We start from the raw sequence: 18,743 nt of genomic DNA on the forward strand, positions 1-18,743 counted from the left end.
AAATAAAACCTGGACCAGACTTCTTGGCTACCTTCCCAACCCATGGTCATAAGCAGAACCTCTCTGGAACATCTAAAGATAAGAGGCTTACTGACACCACCACCCATCACATTGCTAATAGATTTGTTTAAAAACCATCATTAGCAAATTTATTTCAGAGTCTGGGTTAAAGAGAGAATGATGTCACTTAATATACTTATTTTTATTATATATTGAAAATTATATAACTCATTGATAATTACCCTCCCTGTCTTGGCTGCTAGGGAGCTCAAATCTTCAAAGTTTTTACTTTTCCTTCTTTTAATATTTTGCTTTGCTTTTTATTATATAGTAACAGTTTTGGTCTTGCTGTATACCATGATTTAAAAGCAAGCTGCTTCAAATCCTTTTTTAGTGCAGCTAAGGTTTAACTAGTGTTTATTTTCTACCTTCAAATACAAAATTGCTGTGTGAACAAAACAGTAATCAATTCACTATCCCAGAGGCTAGTGAGGGAACAGAATAAACAGTAATGACTAACTGAGCTAGCAACCCTCCCGAGAGTGTCTAGTGAGATCAAGGGGGTGATTTACAAATTTCCCAAAAAGGAAAAAAATAAGTTGTGTTCCCAAATCAAATAATTAAAGGGAGTAAAAATCCAAAAACTTCAGAGAAAACTGCACAGCCTATGTGCCTGCTGTTTTCCATTGTGGGTTAGTCAGGAGAGGAAGAGGAGTACGAAGGAAGTGACAGCACCACCACCTTTAAGATACACTTAGGAAAAATAACCTCTATTTCATGAGCCTACATAAAAAGACATACAAAATGAATTAGTTCATACTCAGAACAGGTGAACACGAAACAAAGGCAAGAGGTGCTTCTCTAGCACAAGTGAATTCTGATGGGCTCCTGTGCTCTTTAACTAAATGAAGAAGAAGGTGGTCTCCCCGTAAGACCACACACTTTCTCTGATCCAGGACTGACCACTCTATTTGCCCCCAGGAGCTACCCCGCTCCACCCTCTGACCCGGTTCCCGTCCACGGGACGGTACTCACATCAGGCTTGGTCGGTGCCACTGAGTGGTCCGGTTGTTGTGGTTGACGTAGTAGGTCCGACCGAGATTGTCCACCTTCTCTTCCCAGCCGGGGGGCAGTGGCGGGGGAGGGAGCTCCTCCTGATGCTGAGAGGCCGAGTCATTGGAGTCCACGACCTCCCAGCCATGCTGTGGAATAAAAGCAAATTAAGATTATTGAGGTGGGCCCTGTGGACGTGAGGAGAAACAATCATGGGGTGCTCTGGGTCCTTCCTTGCTCCTTGGCACTCTGGCTCGTTCAGTGGCTTCATGAGCCACGTGCGAAGACCTTCCCAAAGAGGGGGGGGTCAATTCTAGAAGAGTCTCAAAAAAAAATTCTGAGCAATGACCAATTAATTGTGCTGCCTTTGAACGTGACTGCACTGTACAGAGCAACACAGCTTTGAATACGTACACAGTGTGTTGATTCCCGTATGTTCTTTCCGCAGATGGGTTTACTCTGACCTGAAGGCCTCCACAGGGCTGTGCAGAACCGTGCCAGGGACATGGGTCACGTTACCACTGCTGTCTTTTTGACGCCCCCATAAGGTAAGAGGGAGCCGGGCCGATGAGCTGTACCACGTGTGTGCTCTACCAGAGATCACAGCACAAGGGGCCAGGCTCTATCACTCCCCAGGCAGGATGGCACCGTGGCCAACTCCAGAAGCCTGGAAGGCTCCCACTCTGCATCGAGTATGAGCATGAGAGCAGAAACCCAGGAGCGGCTTTCCACTGAGGCCCTCCCCACTTGCTGCTCGCCCCATCGACAAGCTTCATGGTACCAGAGTCATGAGTTACATTTTTGCAACACATATTTTCGGCATTAAGTATTCCCTCCTAACATCCCCTAGTAAAGTCACTGGAAAATTAAACTCATTCACGGGTTAGTGCAGTTGGAAAGCTACAAGAGTGTAAAAAATTCCCCGGATTTGAGATAAAAATCGGCCGATGTGCTCATGAAATCTTAACGTTCATACATACATGCCTACCACCCGCTTCACTCCTCTCCATAGAGAGAACGTGCACAAGTCAAACACGGCCCGGAAATGTGACCACTTGGCCTGGAGAGGGTTCCGATAACAAGCCCATAACACATAATTCACGTATCATGTATATGCCACAGCTGCAAACAGATGTGCAAGTAAGCCCCAGAGAGGCCCCGTTTAATGCAGATTTTCAGAACGGGAAAATCTGTCTAATGCAACAGCACGGCCTGAAGCATGACGGGGAAGGTGGGCCCCGCGATCTAGGCATGGGACTAGGGAGTTACGAAAGGCAGCTAGCCACACCAGGAGGGAAGAAAAATTCCTCTGGACAGCCACTTCCAAAATGGCTTTTCTAGAGGAGAGCTTTCCTAATGCATCACCTGTGGGCCAAATGCGTAAGAAACTTGGAAGAGCTTTTCTAAATCATTTCATCCGCTTTGAAGCAATTCCAAGCACTCTGAGGAAATTTACAACGAGCTCAAGTCCAAAGAAATAAGAGCATGAAATAGGGTAAGCCGAGTTTCACACAGGCAAGGGGCTGGCCACAAAATGCGGATACAGCATTTTGTCAAGAGAAGCCTCCTCAATTATGAGTGCTGTAACATAAAATGAGAAGTTTATTTTTTTAATTTATTTATTTTTAAGAGAAGCCAATGACATCAGTAGAGGAACACAGATTCAAAGACCCATGTACATTTCTCTATAGTTAAGTTTTATCCACCTTTATTTCCTTAAATTATAAAGTCTTACATGAAATATTACACGATCTTGGGCAAAGAAAACAGACGAAGGCCTGCAGCTCTGCAACTTACCTCCATGTCATCCCTCTGCTCATTGTTTTCCTCATCCTGACCTCCGTTTTTCGGCATATAGGCCATTTTCAATCGCAAAAATCCCTTAACTCGAGATTTATGACTGCGTAATGGAAGAAAATTGGTTATAAAGGACATGACTTGGTTACATCTTTCGTATTTATGATGACTTTTTAAAAAAGACACAAAAGGAAAAGAATGCAAAATCTTCCTCAGAGAAAACCAATGACAAAGCACGAAGGACACCTGTACCCCGAAGCCTCACCTTCTTGGTCTAAGGAGAAAATCCTTAAAGGTATAGGGTCGCTCCATGGTCGGATCTTCTGTCTATAGGAAGAAAGAGTAAGTTTCAAAACTCTTGATACTGTTGTATTTCAGATACACCAAACTGGGTCACAGAGAACACATGCCGGTGTTTTAGAACATGGGGAGGTAAAAACGGGGTTGGTTCTTCCTCACCCCGTAGTTGACGGCGAATTATTTTATAGGTCACAAAACTTTACCCAGGATCCACTAGATGTCACTATCGACACCCATTTTTAGGAGCCAACCCCAGCCTTAGACAAATGACAAAATTATAGTCATCGCTGCCAAGTCTAATTTCTAACCACAGGGTGCAGGCCTCAATCTCAATGCTCGCTAATTCTGAAGAACCAGTGGCCACTGGTGCCTTCCTGTCCCTGTGATCCAAGAAACCTAAAAATGGAGTTAACAGGAAAATATGCCTGTGAAGGCGATTTTGCTTTACATTTAACATTGGAGTATCATATCATTAGCCCAAGATAACTGATTAAGACTATCCGCTCCATGGAGACCATTCGAGATAGCACCATTGATCAGCCTCTTGCTGGTACATATTTCATGAAGCTAGGAAAGGTAACTGTGATATTTTTTAAAGAAATCAGTACTCATTGTGCCGAATTCACTGGTCAGAGCAAGAAGGAAGTTGGAAAAATAAATGTTATTATTTAATTAATTTTTAAATACTGTAGGTAGCAAAGCCTCAAATGCCTAGGCTCTTTAAAATAAGGCAAAATATTTACTTTCGTAGTGAAAGAGACAAACCATGGTATCATGATGTACTGACTTGTATCAGAGGGATGCATGTATATATTTATACCTGAAATACCTCATGTCATTCCCTACATTGAACTCCAATCGCTTCCCACTCTGCTTACAATAAACTGAACATTCTCTCCTGTATGTCCTACGAGATTAAACATAACCTAGCTCTTAACTACTTGTAACGTCACTGTGAACCAGCCTTTCCATTTGGCCCTTGCTCCAAGGATCCTGGCCTCATCTCTCCTGGTGCACATCACGTCTGATCCTGCCTTAGCCGGTCCTTCTGCTGGACAGCTCTGCCTCCAAATGGCCTCAGCGAGTTCCACTCTGGAACCCAGGTGTGAGATCCCAGGTCATATGTGCAGACACTATATCCTAACTGCCACCGCCTGCTTCCCCTACCACCCTCTATCAGAGCATCCCGGTTATCCTCCCCCGCCTTACGCCATCTGAAATTATCTTATTCACTTATTTACTAATTTGTCATCTATCACTCTCAGAATTAAGCTCATGAGATCGGAGACCTGGATTTGCTCACCAGTAAATGCCTGGTGGCAGAAACACTGCCTGGCACGAAGCAGGCACTTGTACGAGCAGCTGATGGATTCATCTGATCAAGGTCATGAAAATTCACGGTTGCTGAAGGAAGTCAATTATACTCTCTGGGCGGTCCACTTTAAGGCAGTCCTGCTAGACATTCTGGAAACATTTTCTGAAGAAAAAGGTTTCCAAATATATACCACTTCTTATGGAAAACGTATTAATCAAGAATACTACTGCATTTCTTCCTTTTCTCATTTATTTAACCACAACTAGTTTTTAGAACAATACCCACGGGAAAGATGCGTGGCTACAACATGGTGCCTTCCCTGAGAGTAACAAGGATGTGTAACAGGGACCGTGGTAGCAACGAGTAACTTTAACTTAAGGTGGAACAGATTCACCAATGTGGAGAGATCACATTCCGTGGGACCTGGGGTGGAGGGCAGAGGCTGATTCTCAACTTGGGGATCAAAATGGTTTGGGGATGTGTGGTCCACGTGGAGATGAATGGGCAAGTCTGGACAGGTGGACTACTGGCAGGAAGGATAGTTCAAGCTGGGAAAACTGGCTACAAGATCCTGCACGAACCAAACTACAGGATCCTTAGCAGGCATGAGGGGGGTCTGGGGTCAGCAGAGAGCACAAGAGCCAGTGAGCAGAGGAAACCACAGAGCTTGCACAGACTCCCCTGAAAGTGAACTTGTCCACACAACTCCAGTTCAAATGCCCAACACCACACAGATGAAGAGGCAGACTTCCCGGTCTGTGTCCTGGCCTCATTACTGGCAGAGCCATGCGGCCAAGGGCAAGTCCCTTACCTCTCTGTGCTTCAGTGACCTCATCTAAAAACTGGGGTCGTAACAGGATCTCACAGAGTTGTTGTAAACCAATCAACTGAGTCGGTTTGATGAAGTCCTTGCAAGGGCACCCAGCACACTTCACACACGCTGGCCATTTGTCCCCAGCAGCTAATTCTCATTCTCATGTCACTTGTGAATACTGCTACCTCTATGTTCTCCAATAAAAGGCAGGGCATTAGATAATGAAAATTCAGGGTGCCTGGGTGGCTCAGTTGGTTAAGCCACTGCCTTGGGCTCAGGTCATGATCCCGGAGTCCAGGGATCGAGCCCCGCACTGGGCTCCCAGCTCCGTGGGGAGTCTGCTTCTCCCTCTGACCTTCTCCCCTCTCATGCTCTCTTTCTCCCTATAATAAATAAATAAGATCTTTAAAAAAAAATAATGAAAGTTCACCTCCATGGAAATTCTTGCACGCGAACAAGATGGTGACCGCCTTAAGAGTGACAGGACTCTTTCTGGCATTACTCAGGGTCCTACCAGATCCTACTGGCTGGAAAAAAGCCCCGTAGAGATTCCCAGGACAGCATTGGTTAAAAACCATCTCCAACACACAGCTGCCTCCTGTTCCGGGGCACCGCACGTTCCCAAGAAAACCTTTTGTACAGACAGCACTTCCACCTTGAAGAACCGCAGTCACTGCGAGAAGAACGCGGGGTGTGGCCGAGCACTGCCGCCAACCTACGATCACTGGGCGAGTCACCTCCCTGTCTGGGTGCAGGTAACCTCATCTGTCAAATGCAGGGCGTAGACAAATGGTGTCAGGCCCCTCTACGCTCTGGGACACTGAATTCTACACACATGAGAGGGAACCATTACCCTGCAACCAGCCGTAAAAAGAAAAGAGGTGCTCATCATCTGACTTAGCTTCAAGTACGGCCAAGGCACCCGGAACAACGCCACCACTGTGACCATGCTTTGTTCCGGAGAACTGAAATCCAAACACTACCCTCAGTGCCCCGAGCCGCACCTGACGACAACAGGAGAAACTGATGTTCTTAGAAGAGCTCTATTCACCCCAGCGTGTTTCCCAGGGACACAGAGATTTCATAGCTGAATGGGGTGGGGTGGTGGTGGGGGGGTTGGGGGCTCCAAGGACAGGGGTGACACTACGGAAGGAGGAGTCCAGGAAAATCGCAGAAGTGAAAGAGGGAAGCGCCTGCCAGAAGATGTCCATCTGCTGTTAGTACCAGCCTCGGAGTTATTTTGCCTCTAAGTAACAAGTAAAGGCAAGTCATGAAACTTGAAGTCCTAAAACGTGAACATGAAAGTCATGAACTTTTTCAACACCATGATACCCGCGTTTCAGGAACAGATGGAAAAACGGTAGCTGAAGCGCAATCGAGCCTTGCAGCTGGGTTACAGCTGAGGTGACCCAAGCGCAAACCCCCCACCCCGTTCGGGAACAGACAAACAAGACGAGCAGCTCTGTCTTGGCTGCCATACAGATGTGAGGCTGGGAGGGTAACCTTCCTAAATTACTGAGTCTCCCCTCCTCTGCACACCTCCAGCGAGCCCTGCGGCCTGAGTCTCCCAGGTGACACTCATGTTATCTTGGTGATCTGTGCCTCTGCTGAGCCATGGGGCAGTGACGATGTGGCCTCCCAGAGCAGGATGGACACCCGGGGTCCTCTCTGCACCCACCCTCCTTTTACAGGTGACAACACAGAGGCCCAGAAAGGATTACTAGCTTATTAAGGTCACCAAGGCGACTTGCCCATCTCCTGGGTCTGGCCCAACAATTCTGGAGAGATCTTTTAAAACCTGACCTTCGGAGACTCCCGTGAACATGAACTGATGTTTTCTGAATTCTCAGATCTGCATCAAAGGTCGGACCACCAACCTTATCTACCCTCTCCTCTTCCTCACTCCTGCCCTCAGAAGAAGTAAAACGGACAAGAAGTATGGAAGATGAATGGCTCATCTAGAATGGGAGCAAAGGACATAGACGTCCCTCCAGTCCCGAGCTCGTGTCCTGTTTCCTTCCCATGTTTTCTTCCAGGAATAAAGCTGGACTCTGAGGGCCGAGGAAGGATGAAAAGTAAATCCCAGGTCCAAAAGGACTTGCTTCCCCCTCGAGAAGCATCTGAGGGGTATAAAGCACAGAGGGTTCCACCATCAGAAGAACGGGAAACAAGGTTACTTCCTTTCAGACGAACCACCCTTCCCCTTTCCTGGTTAGGGGACAAGGACAGAGCTGACACGGGCCTCCTCTGGCCACTGTGGTGGTGAACTGAGGTGGTGACACTGGCCCGTGGGGTGCACCTTGCCGCCCTGCCTCTCCCGAGTGCCTCTGTCACTTGTCACCCTGGCAGAATGCCAACTCAGCCCCTCGCACCAGCCCACAGGGTCCAGCAAGGCCGCAGTCCAGGGACCTGATGCCGGGCAGGGGACCAGGGAGGACCCTCGTGCACCAGGTCCAAGATGCCAAGGCGTTTGTGACTTCCCACGGGCACCAGTGGGAAGGGTCGCTCTGACCCTCCAGACTTCTGGCGAGGGCGGGGAGGGTCAGTCAAATGAGAGCTGCCTAGTATAGACAGCTTAGGCAAGCCACTCCTAAGATCCTAAAAGGTTTTACACGGCAACACCAATATCCCCTCGCCAGCGGAGCCAACACGCCTCTAGAATTTCAGCAAGGAACGAAGGTTCTTCAGCGGACTCACATCAATTGCTGGGCCTAAAGTAAGTTATTTTTCAAACATACACGAAACACAAAATAGGATTTAAATTATCAAAAATAATGTAATAATCACAAGAGATTACACTGAGCTTAGTTCTGCTGTCCTGGATCTTCTCCATGAAGCTCCTGACTTAGAAAAGGGCTTCACTGAAATTAAGGCAATCTCTTAGACCACAATCAAGACAGAGAGGATTTTTTTTTAAAAGAAATAAAAGATCGTGGTATCTTGTGGCAATAAGATAATGCCTCATTCTTGGTTTAAAAGGTCATAAAATAAAATAAAATGCCTTAAAATAAGTGTGTCTGTCCGCACACATGCACATGAATGCAAATGCAATGAGGTATTTTGTTAATATGGATTTTTAAAAAATAACAAAAAAATTTTTTTTAATTTCTGTAATTTCAAACAACTGGGCTTTTTATTATGACCTAAATTAAATTTTCTTAGTATATCTGACGTGTAGAATTAAAAAAAAAAAAAAAAGCCTCAGGTAGGGGGTAAAAAAACAAATGATAAATCACTATGTAAAACTGGTGGGGGTTTGGGAACCCCTCTAACAGCTGGAATTATAATCTGAGGAAAGGGGAATCCAGAATCATACTTTTTTTTACCCAAGCCAGGACACTCGGTCTCACCTTCCCATGTGCCATTCAATATGGTGCCATTTGCCACATGCGGCAAAGTTTTTAAATTTAAAATTTTAATTAATTAACCTGAAATAATGATAAATAAATGATAAACTGAAATAAACATGATAAACTCAGCTCCTTCGCCATATCGGCCTCATTTCAAAGGCTCAGCCAGCGCACGTGGCTGCTGTCACGAGTGACGACGCCGGGCTGCGGGAGGGGGAAGCGGCCTGCCTGGACTCCTCCGCGGACCCTGGATCACGTCCGAGAGCAAAGAGCTGTGCAGGAGCGCATGCTCCATCCGCTAACGGGGCTGCATGAGGTTAATAATCAAAGCCCAGACACCTCCAACCTCGAAAAGGCTCGCCTGGCTCGGGAATGGCAAATTTACCACCACAATACTACATTACTGCTCTCCCTGTCTTTTCTCACTGCTAAGGAGACAATTTTCCTAATCTCTTTAACCTAAACTTTGATGATGTTGACAAAAACTGCCTCTCTGGGCCATATATAATCTGCCTCGACGATGGTCACGGAGCTATCAAGAGCGACCACCCCTGACTCCACAAAACACAATCAAATGCTGACATCCGTTTCTCCCAGCCACACCTGTGTTCCCCAAAATATAAGGACACTGTGTGATTTTCCCATGAGCTCCCCTCACGTATGATCAACCTTCCACATGGCAGCCCCTCAAGTCCCCAGCCCAAAAAGCCGCGTCCACTCAGAATACGCTCGCTGCGTCTCACCACCACGTGGAAGGTGAAGGATGCACCCTCGGTCCACTCCTGCCTCCTCTGTGGTCCACTTCCCGGACTTCGGTGGCTCAGAAAGCCAGCCCATCGTCAGTCTGGAGACTGCTGCACTCCACGCAAGGTCACCATGGCGCAGATGTGAAGCAGGGCGCTCCCTCGCGCCCCTGGCTCAGGTCACTGAGAAGTTCTCAGTTCCCTCCAGGCACTCGCCGGCTACTTCCTTTCACTGGCCGCTTTCTACTCCAGCTTCCAGCCCCGTCACCGCTTCCTCCGCTGAAGGCTCACTCTTGCCTCCACCCAAACCCGAAGCTGCACTGTTCCCTCTACGGCCTCCGTCTCTGGAGAGCAACACTGCTCTGTCCTCTGTGAGTCCTGCCCAACCTTTCTTTTTTTAAAAAAGATTTTATTTATTTATTTATTTGACAGATCACAAGCAGGCAGAGAGAGGAAGAGAAGCAGAGCTGAGCAGAGCCTGATGTGGGGCTCAATCCCAGGACCCTGAAAACATGACCTGAGCCTAAGGTAGAGGCTTTAACTCACTGAGCCACCCAGGCGCCCCTTCCACCCAACCTTTCAAAACCAACGTGCACTCACTCGCTCAAACCCGGGACTGTCGGAGCAGGCTGCCTGACAGATCCCACTCACGCCTCTCAGAGACTATTAGTACATCATCTGCCTTGGCCGAGAGTTGGTTTTTATGTCAGGGAAAAGGGTGGCTGGTTAGGGATACCCACAAAAGAACTGGCCAACCCTCACTGCCTCAAAATGTGAGATGACAGCTTCGAACTGAAGAGCAGAAACAGAAGACCCCCAGACATGGAGGTGTGTGTCGCCAACACTGGGACTTCCATATCCGCTCAACGGGGCTCTAGAAGGATAACAAGGTTTCTGACGGCTCATGGAGCCGGTGTCATACACACACAGTCACCCTCCATGAGTGCCTTGGAGCTTCACCTTTTTAGACAGAAACAAAAATATTTTAATGGTATCAGTTTTGCTTCCGATTTTTTGGAAGGGAATGTGCTTGAAACCTTTCTTCCTTAACAGCTCCCCTGAGTAAGTAAGAATCCGCTGCTCGCTATCTCATGCCTTCACAACACATCTTCTGAGCTTCCTGGGAAAGACACAGTCTTTCTTGGTACTTAACATACGGCAAGAGCCATGATTTCAACACAGCAGCAGACTTCCCCTAGGTGGTTTAACTCATTTTAGTTTATAGACTACTTAAGCTATTCGCTCACATGAAGCATTAAAAAAATTAATAAAATGCCCTTGAAAGGCAGAAACGTTGGATTTACCCTCCCCTAGGTGATGCTACTTGAGTCACTTTGTGATGCCCAGAGGAAGAAGGGCCAGGATGGGGGACAGGACAAAGTGAAAACCCCGAGCTGATCCGCCTTCCACCAAGGCCTCCGGGTCCTGTCTCCCCTCCTCCCTATATTGCCTCTGGGGCACGCGGAAGACACCTTTCACCTCAGTTATAGGTCAAAAACCCCCCAAACTCTGCTACTCATCTGAGCAGGTAGGAACAGTAGCAACACCCTGTCCGCTAACTCAGTGTAATTTCTCAAGTTGAATGGGTGCTTGCAGCTGACAAGTTCACTCAGGACAGTGAGTGAACTTGTCACTTGTGGCTCCATGCTGCCCGAGCAAAGCCATACACCCGAATCTGGGAAGCACTCGCTTGTACGGCTGTAACCCGAGAAACACATTTGTAATTCTAGACAATGGGAATGAATGTCTGATCAGACCCAAGGGATGAATCTGAAAGTAAAGACATTCCATGACAAGGAGGAGGGTGTGACAGAGAAAGGGAGCTGCTCCATGATGTGACAAAAGGAAGGCCAGAAGAGGCGGTGGCTGGTGATGGAGACAGGGATACGTGGATGATTTAGAGACGCCTGATTTTCAATTAAGCTCTCTCCTGTCCCCCCGAAAGGACCACTTTCTAGAAAGGGACAGGGGCCTGAACACACGCTCTTCGTTTCAGCCTGCTCCGAAGTTGCCTTGAGGAAATACTGCTCTGAAATACACCCACCCGGAAACAATTAGAAAGCACTGCTCCCAGCATGCCCCACGAAACAGGTTGACGGTCCTTACCGGGAGATGACTGAGAGGTATGTCCACCTGTCCCAGGAAGTCGTCCCGCGTCTGTGGAGAAGAAAGCGAAGAGTTAGTGTCCCCATCTCTCCACTGAGTATCAACAATCTTAAAAATGTTTAGTGTTTCTTTAATACGACGTTTCTGCGGTAAGTCGTGGATGAAAGACGCCACCTAAGTCCCGGGTATTGTCACAGTGTTGTGTGGTGACAGTCGGCAGCCCTGTAGGGCGGCTGCTACCCAACTGAACGGAAACAAATCAAGTCTTGGAACTGGGGAGCACGCCTTCAGTAAGGGAAGGGATACGCAGGACCACACAGGGTTTGGGGTCGCAGGTGGCCCAGTTTATAGAGAAGACAGTAATGGAATGTTGGCAACACCCTAGTATTTATTAAGTGCTGTAAAGAGCTTCCTGAGAGCTGAGAGTCCAGGGAAAGTGAAGTAATCTAGTGATCAATAAATCTTAGAAATTACTTCTCACCAAAAAAAAGTGGGGGGGGGGGCCTCAAGCTTTCAATCTTTTAAGTACGCTACTTTGGAATCCAAGTTCATGGATTAGTTTGCTGGTTAATTTCTGGGCGTAACATACTTCTTCCTGCCTCTGTGCTACCACACAGCATAGACCTTTCTGACTTGAGACTTGGATGACATTCACTTGGAGGCGCTCACAAGCCCCCTTCCAGACTCTGGGAGTCCCGTGGGAAGTCGTAACTCAGGTTTCTGGGGTCACCAGCCTGGACCACAGGGCGTCTGACAGGTCTTGCTGCCTCTACGCCCTGCTGCAGGGTGCCTGCGTCAGAGCTTCTGACACTCCGGTGACCCCAGGGTGTAAGTCTGTTACCCTTACATAAACACACGTAGTTGCTTCTACCACATTCAAATGCCTAAAAGCTCAGGAAGTTCTGTGATCCGACCTGTCCCACAGCCAGCCTGAAAGCCCGAGAGAGAATCCAGACCTCCTAACCCCAAATCCTGGCCTCTTATTTTCACTCTTCCCTGGTTTACTGAGGAATTCTCTAATTTACACAAACTACTTTTTAAATGTATTTGAAAAACCTCTCTTCTCGCATTTATAAAGCAGCATCTGGGAAATACGAATGAGATTCACTGGAATGATCTGCTGCAAGCTCAGGACTGCCTTTTAGGTAGTTAAAAAAAATCCTATTAGCTAGAAAGCTACCTGCCTCCTCTCAGTGATGCACGGAGGACAGTGAAAAATCATCTAACACGACGCTACAGGTGCCGATTAATGCTGTAGACCTGAAACAGCAGCCATCAGCCGAAGGTCCAGAAAAGGCAGACATCTTCATCAGCCAAAGTAATGGGGGCATTCCCACTCTCCATTTGACTGATTTAATGTAGCTAGTGGGGATGGTAGTTAACTCCATGATCAAAAACCAGAGGTGTGCTGACTACAAACAGTAAGTTGAACGTCTACGTAAGTAGTGGTACTGCCACCTGCCCCCGTCCCCTGCTGCCACCAATGAAGGAAAAACATATCAGAAGAAGATGGGCTTATTACCTAAAGGAGTTTCATACCCTCCCATCTCTGAAATGCTACTCCTCAGTTATTAACCTCAATGCATCTTAATAAAAACTTACAAAACACCCACTACCCAAGTTCTGCTGCTGGGGAGAGGTGGTCAGAGTTCTAACCCGGGCAAGGGCCCGCAGCTTGGCCCAGGCACCTGCCACTAAAGGGCTACAGGAGTGAAGCAGGTGCCGTGCTCGGGCCACTCTGAGTCTCACTTCAACTGTAGGAGGTGGGTGTTATGATGATGCTCATTTCACAGAACCCAGAGACCAGAGCGGTGTGGGACCTCTCCAAGGTAGCCCTGCTTGGGCGGGCTGGTTCTAGAGTCTGGGCTACAAATGAGTACTCCATCCTATGGCTCAGTAACCAGCCTGTGCACAGGTTCTGGGCTTCTCCCTGGGACACTGGCTCAGTACTACACGGACGGGAAGGGACTGTGATGAGAGCAGTGTGACAGTCCTATGAAAATGCCCGTGTGGGGCGTTCTCTGTGACAGTGTCTCCTGTTCGGACTCTGCTTTCCTCGGCGGGCAGGAAACTGGACCCCTGGCGCCTGAGGTCAGGTTCAGCAGCTGCACTTGGACATGAACAGGTCTTTGCACTCAACGGAACACACCGATTCTCAAACAGCCGAAGATGAAGCAACCTCGCCCACAGAGCAGACCGAAGGGTCTCTCTGGTTTGCACCAAGGGTGACCGTGGAAAGACCAGATTTTTAAGAAGACAGGCGGAACATAAAAGTACGGAACAGCACCAGGTTAAAAGAAACTGGCTTACACGAAGGTTTCACCAAACAGAATGTGTGGTGAGATCTATGTTTTCAAACCAGCCCACTGCTGCTAGAACCACAGAAACTTCAGGAAACGTAAAGCGTTTAGGTTAATGACAACACACCAATTTTATAACACATCTTCAGTTCCACAGAAGATAGCTAGGAAGGGGTTCAGAGAGCCTACTCGTGGTCTTTATGGCAAGATTTAGAAGCAGGGCCGTGTCAAGGACACCCGGGTGGGGCTGCTGTGGCAGGACCCCCACCATGGGCCCCCGCACAGACAACGTTAAGGCCAGCACAGCTTCCTGACGTCCCTGCTGCCACAGGATGGCATCTTACACCAATGTTATGAAAATACATTAATCAATTTTCCTAATTTCTACACCGCAGGTATCTCCCGCAAGCAGTAAGTCACCTACGAGAGCCTACAAAGCCAAACCGGTTTCAGCGTGTACAGTGAACACGGGCATTCCTTGCGCTTACTGTTAAGTGTTGAGTAACTGCTGTCCATCCCAGCCTTAATTACCCGTCATGCTATTCTAGAGGCTGAAAATGTGCCGGTTACTAACACGGTTACAAATGTGCCCTTCTGACAAGCCACCAAATTATTTTCCAACGTAATGACAAGGCCAAATGGAGCCCCTGAAACGTGTCCGATAAGGCGCAGCAAAGATCTATATTCCATTACTGGAAACGTGAAGTCACTACACCAGACGCGGTCCTGGAGCCTGCCCACTAGGCGACGATTAACTATCTTACACACTGTCCCCCCCACCACCCTTAAAATAACTCTCCCCATTTAAATAAAAAGGAAAGGGACTAGTGTGTGCCATCGCCACGGAGAGGGAAGCTGCCACCCATGTGAATGCCACTGGAACCTGAAGCCTGGGGACCAGGACAACAGCTCTGGTGAAGCCCTAGGACGGCCCTCGGACGTCTCCCAAGTTTGCCCGCAGACACTGGCCTGGGCTGCCGGCCGTCAAGTGGACACCAGGCTCTGTGGCCCTCACTAAAGAAATGAGACTCAACTTCTCAAAGAACACAAACAACAGAGACTTTCAGTCTTTAGGTTAGAAGCTAAAGGTCACATCGAAGGACGTGACATCAGGAGTACCACAGAGGTTGCAGTGAGAACAGGGCTGGGACTCTGCGTGTCACATGCAAGCGGAAGGGAGAGAAGACACTGTGTGGGGAGAAAAGCACCAGAAGAAAGAGAAGGGTGCACGCAGGTACCGCTGGGCAGTGAGTTTTTTTTTTTTTTTTTTTTTTTTTTTAAGATTTACTTATTCACCAGAGAGAAAGCAAGAGCGACAATGAGAGAGAATCTCAAGCAGACTCCCTGCTGGGTGCAGAGCCCAACATGGAGCTTGAGCTCATGACCTGAGCCGACACCAGGAATCTGACGCTTAACTGACTGGGCCCGGGGCACAGGAGCTGTAATCCCACTGGCAGCCCAGGAGAAGCATTTTTTAGAAGTTCAGGAGAATGAGACAGAAAACAGGAGTGCCTCACATGAACACAGTGATTCAAGAAAACCGTTTCTGTTACATACATCTGAGAATGTGTACTAAGTTATGATCTAAATTTCCTTTTTTGGCCTCAAGATCAAAAAGTTTAAAAGCCTCTCAAACTACATTAAGCAGAAACCATTCGGTATTACACCAATTGCCTGGGGTTTTATCCTAGAAATTATTAAGCAGTGACTTCCAGGAAGATGATATTTAGAATTTCTCAGGACAAATGGAAGAGACATACAGAGGAATCAGAACACAAACTACAGAAAAAGAATTTGGGAGGAAAGATAGAGCATGACTAGATTTTTGCCTATTATGAGCTAAGGTACACATCACAGCTCTAACACCAAGCCAGAAAAAGAATCCTTGGCTTTTTTTAAAAAAAAGATTTATTTACTTGACAGAGAGAAAGAGGAAGAGAGAGAGAGAGCACAAGCGGGGCGAGTGGCGGGCAGAGAGAGGGAGAAGAGGCTTCCCGCTGAGCAGGGAGCCCAGGGTGGAACTGGATCCCAGGACCCTGAGATCATGACCTGGGCCGAAGGCAGTCGCTTCACTGACTGAGCCACCCAGGAGCCCAACCCTCTGCTTTCCCACCGAACCATTACATGCCACATCCCCATCTGCCCCTTCCTTCCAAAGCACATGGCCCGCACTCCGGCACCGGAACTCAGTCGATGGGGGAAACGGGTTCTATTTTTAGAGTGACTTGGGAAGTATGTGGTCTGAATGATCTAAATAATGAATGGCTTCAGAACCTTTTACAGACACTTTTAGACAAAATGTTATAAATATCTGAACTGGACAGCGTCGTGTCTGGAGAGTCACCTGAGTGTCGATCCGCACTGAGTGGCGGGTGCGGTCTACTCCTCACCGAAGCATGAAGCCGGCTGTGCCACCACACACAAGAGAAGGGCAGACGGGCTTGCTTCTCCCTCTACTTGCCCCACACATTGGCCTTGGCCACGCAGACAGAATGGCTGTGGCTTCCGCAGAGGGCGTGCGTGAGTCCAGCCTCCACCCGCCCCACACACTGCAAAATCCATGTTTCAGCCCCAGGTGCCTCTGGCTGTCAAGGTAAATGGCTTCAAAAATAGGTCCCAGAAGTTCCTTCGTCAAACGGTCGAGTGGCATCCCACTAAAAAACCAAACGTGCCATCACGGGATGCTCCCTGAATGCACGTGCTCTTGCCAGAACTCACCAGGCAGGCCCCAGAACACAAAACCAAATCAAGTTCAGGTATTTTTTCAAAGAAACACATTCGACTTTCACATTGCCTGCCCCTCCACCATTCAGTTTTCTGAGTTGAGGGATGAGACCTGCCTTCACTGGGACAGCAAGGTGTGTCCTAGAGACGTCAGCTCTTATTTACAACAACAAACAAGACTTCTGTGTCAGGAAGAAGTCGGGGCAAACCCACGGGACCAGGACCGTTAGAGGCTCCTGTGGGACCAGGACCGTTAGAGGCTCCTGTGACACCGCACTGGGACGGCAGGCAGAATTTAATCATGCTGGAGGAATGTGTGATGGGGAAGATTATCCACCCCCCTTTTTAAGATTTTATTTATTTATCTGACAGACAAGTATGCAGAGAGGCAGGCAAAGAGAGAGGGGGAAACAGGCTCCCTGCTGAGCAGAGAGCCCGACCAGGGGCTCGATCCCAGGACCCTGGGATCATGACCTGAGACGAAGGCAGCGGCTTAACCCACTGAGCCACCCGGGTGCACCAAGATTATCCCTTTTAAAGGACACTTGGCTCAACATTCAGAACATGAAATCGAAGGAGCGAACAGCACAGCAGCACGGCGCTGGTGAAGACTGAAGCCGGAGAGGCCGGGCCTTCATCAAGGTGCAGCCCCACCCCGTCCCAACGGCTGTGAGATGGCACTTGTGTGTGGACCCAAAGGGACTCCCAGCAGCTACAGGTAGCTGCTGAGAAGGGGCTGAGAGGTGCAGAGTGTCCTCTCCTTTCTCCGTGGGCGGCGGCAGCTCAACAACGTCCAGTCCTCTCCCTGCTCCACACGTAAGCAGACTTCAGGGCCCGGAAATCCCAGCTCCCTGCACGAGGAGCACTCGGCGATCTGAATTTCTAGTCCGATCAACTCTAGACATGGAAACTCTGGAGAAGAATTCTGGGGACTAGACACCCAGAATGGGACTCCTAAAGGTTCCAGAGACAAGGTGCCCTTGTTCCCTACACGGAGAAACTAACTAGCCCTGGGCAACAGAAACAGAATGGGAGCCACACGTAGAACTTGAAAAATTCTAATGGTCAGAGTTAAAAGTAAAAAACAGGAACAATTCTAATACTGTATCGTAGTTGTCCCAACACACCCAAAATATCATTCCGACGTGTAACTGAAGCATTTTTACATTCTTTTCACCATGTCTCTGAAACTGGTGCGCATCTCTGGCTCGGGACAAGCCTTGATGGGGACCGCATGGCCCACCTGCTGCTGCGTACTGCAGGCACAGACGGACGGACAGACGCCGCAGGAACACCACTCGGGGAGGGACACGTCTGCCATGGGTCATCTCAGGCAGGGTCCCGAAGAAGAGTTCGCAGGGGGGCAGTAGGGGAGGGGTGTGTAGGCAGAGGCGCTGGGCTGAGGCTCATGGGAGAGTGTGGCAGGGGGAGGAAGAGAAGGTACAGGGTGGGGTGGGGGTGTGACTGGCAGGGGCTGCATTTTAGAAAGGTCCCCTGAGTGCTGGAAGGGGAAGTGACTGGAGGAGAAGATGCCAGGGAAGGAAGAGGGCTGAGGGGGGTAATCTGTCCGGATGAGGCAGCCCGAGGGGCTGGACCGTGCAGGTGCGTGGAAGGCTCAGCACTTGCTCGAAAGCATTCTGCCCCTGGACTCTCTGGGTCACTGTGCAATGAGGGATGAGCCACGGACACCGTGTCCTTACCACAGTGTCCACCAGGACACTCAGGACCCAGTGTCACGGCAAACAAAGCAGCACCAGGGACAGTGACGACCTTGATTTCAGTGACAGAAGGCGAATGCACAAGATGGTGCAGGTGGCAGCCACGCAAGGGGGAAGGTGTGGCCAGGCTGCTGTCCCATCAGGGGCAGTGGGCTGCCTGGAGGGTGCAGTGTGTCATCACCCATACCGTGCGACACCCGGACACGCAAGTCTCCTCCACACTCCTGTTTGCAGAGAGGTCTTCCCCTTCATACAGGACAAGCTTAGGGACACAGACTAAGGAGAACAGATAGGCCCCTACAATTGTTTCCATCTTCAGGAGAAGGAAGAGGCCAGAGGCCGTCACCTCCCATGGAACTGGGGCATAGCCTGGCATTGCAGTGACCCGACACCTGCCACAAAGCTGCCCAGCCACACCACGGACACGGATGGTTTCTTAAAATGTTGTGTCATCCTGCAGCTGTCTGAATTTCTCAAGATTTTGGAATAATTTTTTCAAGATAACTATCTCATTTCTCTGGAG

The 18,743-nt window shown here is 48.8% G+C and overlaps 1 protein-coding gene across 3 annotated transcripts in view; it reads right to left on the minus strand.

The window, feature by feature from the left end:
• LOC111154313 (neural precursor cell expressed, developmentally down-regulated 4-like, E3 ubiquitin protein ligase) overlaps window positions 1-18,743 on the minus strand; it is a 336,163-nt gene that overhangs the window by 68,193 nt on the left and 249,227 nt on the right. For all 3 annotated transcript variants that reach the window (XM_022513830.1, XM_022513831.1, XM_022513829.1), the window contains 4 exons: window positions 11,479-11,529; window positions 3,116-3,177; window positions 2,851-2,953; window positions 1,036-1,202 (listed from right to left, as the gene is read on the minus strand). In XM_022513830.1, the coding sequence (XP_022369538.1) occupies window positions 1,036-1,202; window positions 2,851-2,953; window positions 3,116-3,177; window positions 11,479-11,529 (383 nt within the window). The remainder of the gene's footprint in view (window positions 1-1,035; window positions 1,203-2,850; window positions 2,954-3,115; window positions 3,178-11,478; window positions 11,530-18,743) is intronic.

This window comes from Enhydra lutris, unplaced genomic scaffold (assembly GCF_002288905.1).
Source record: "Enhydra lutris kenyoni isolate GAN:26980312 unplaced genomic scaffold, ASM228890v2 scaffoldscaffold36, whole genome shotgun sequence".
In the NCBI taxonomy this organism is placed as follows: Eukaryota; Metazoa; Chordata; class Mammalia; order Carnivora; family Mustelidae; genus Enhydra; species Enhydra lutris.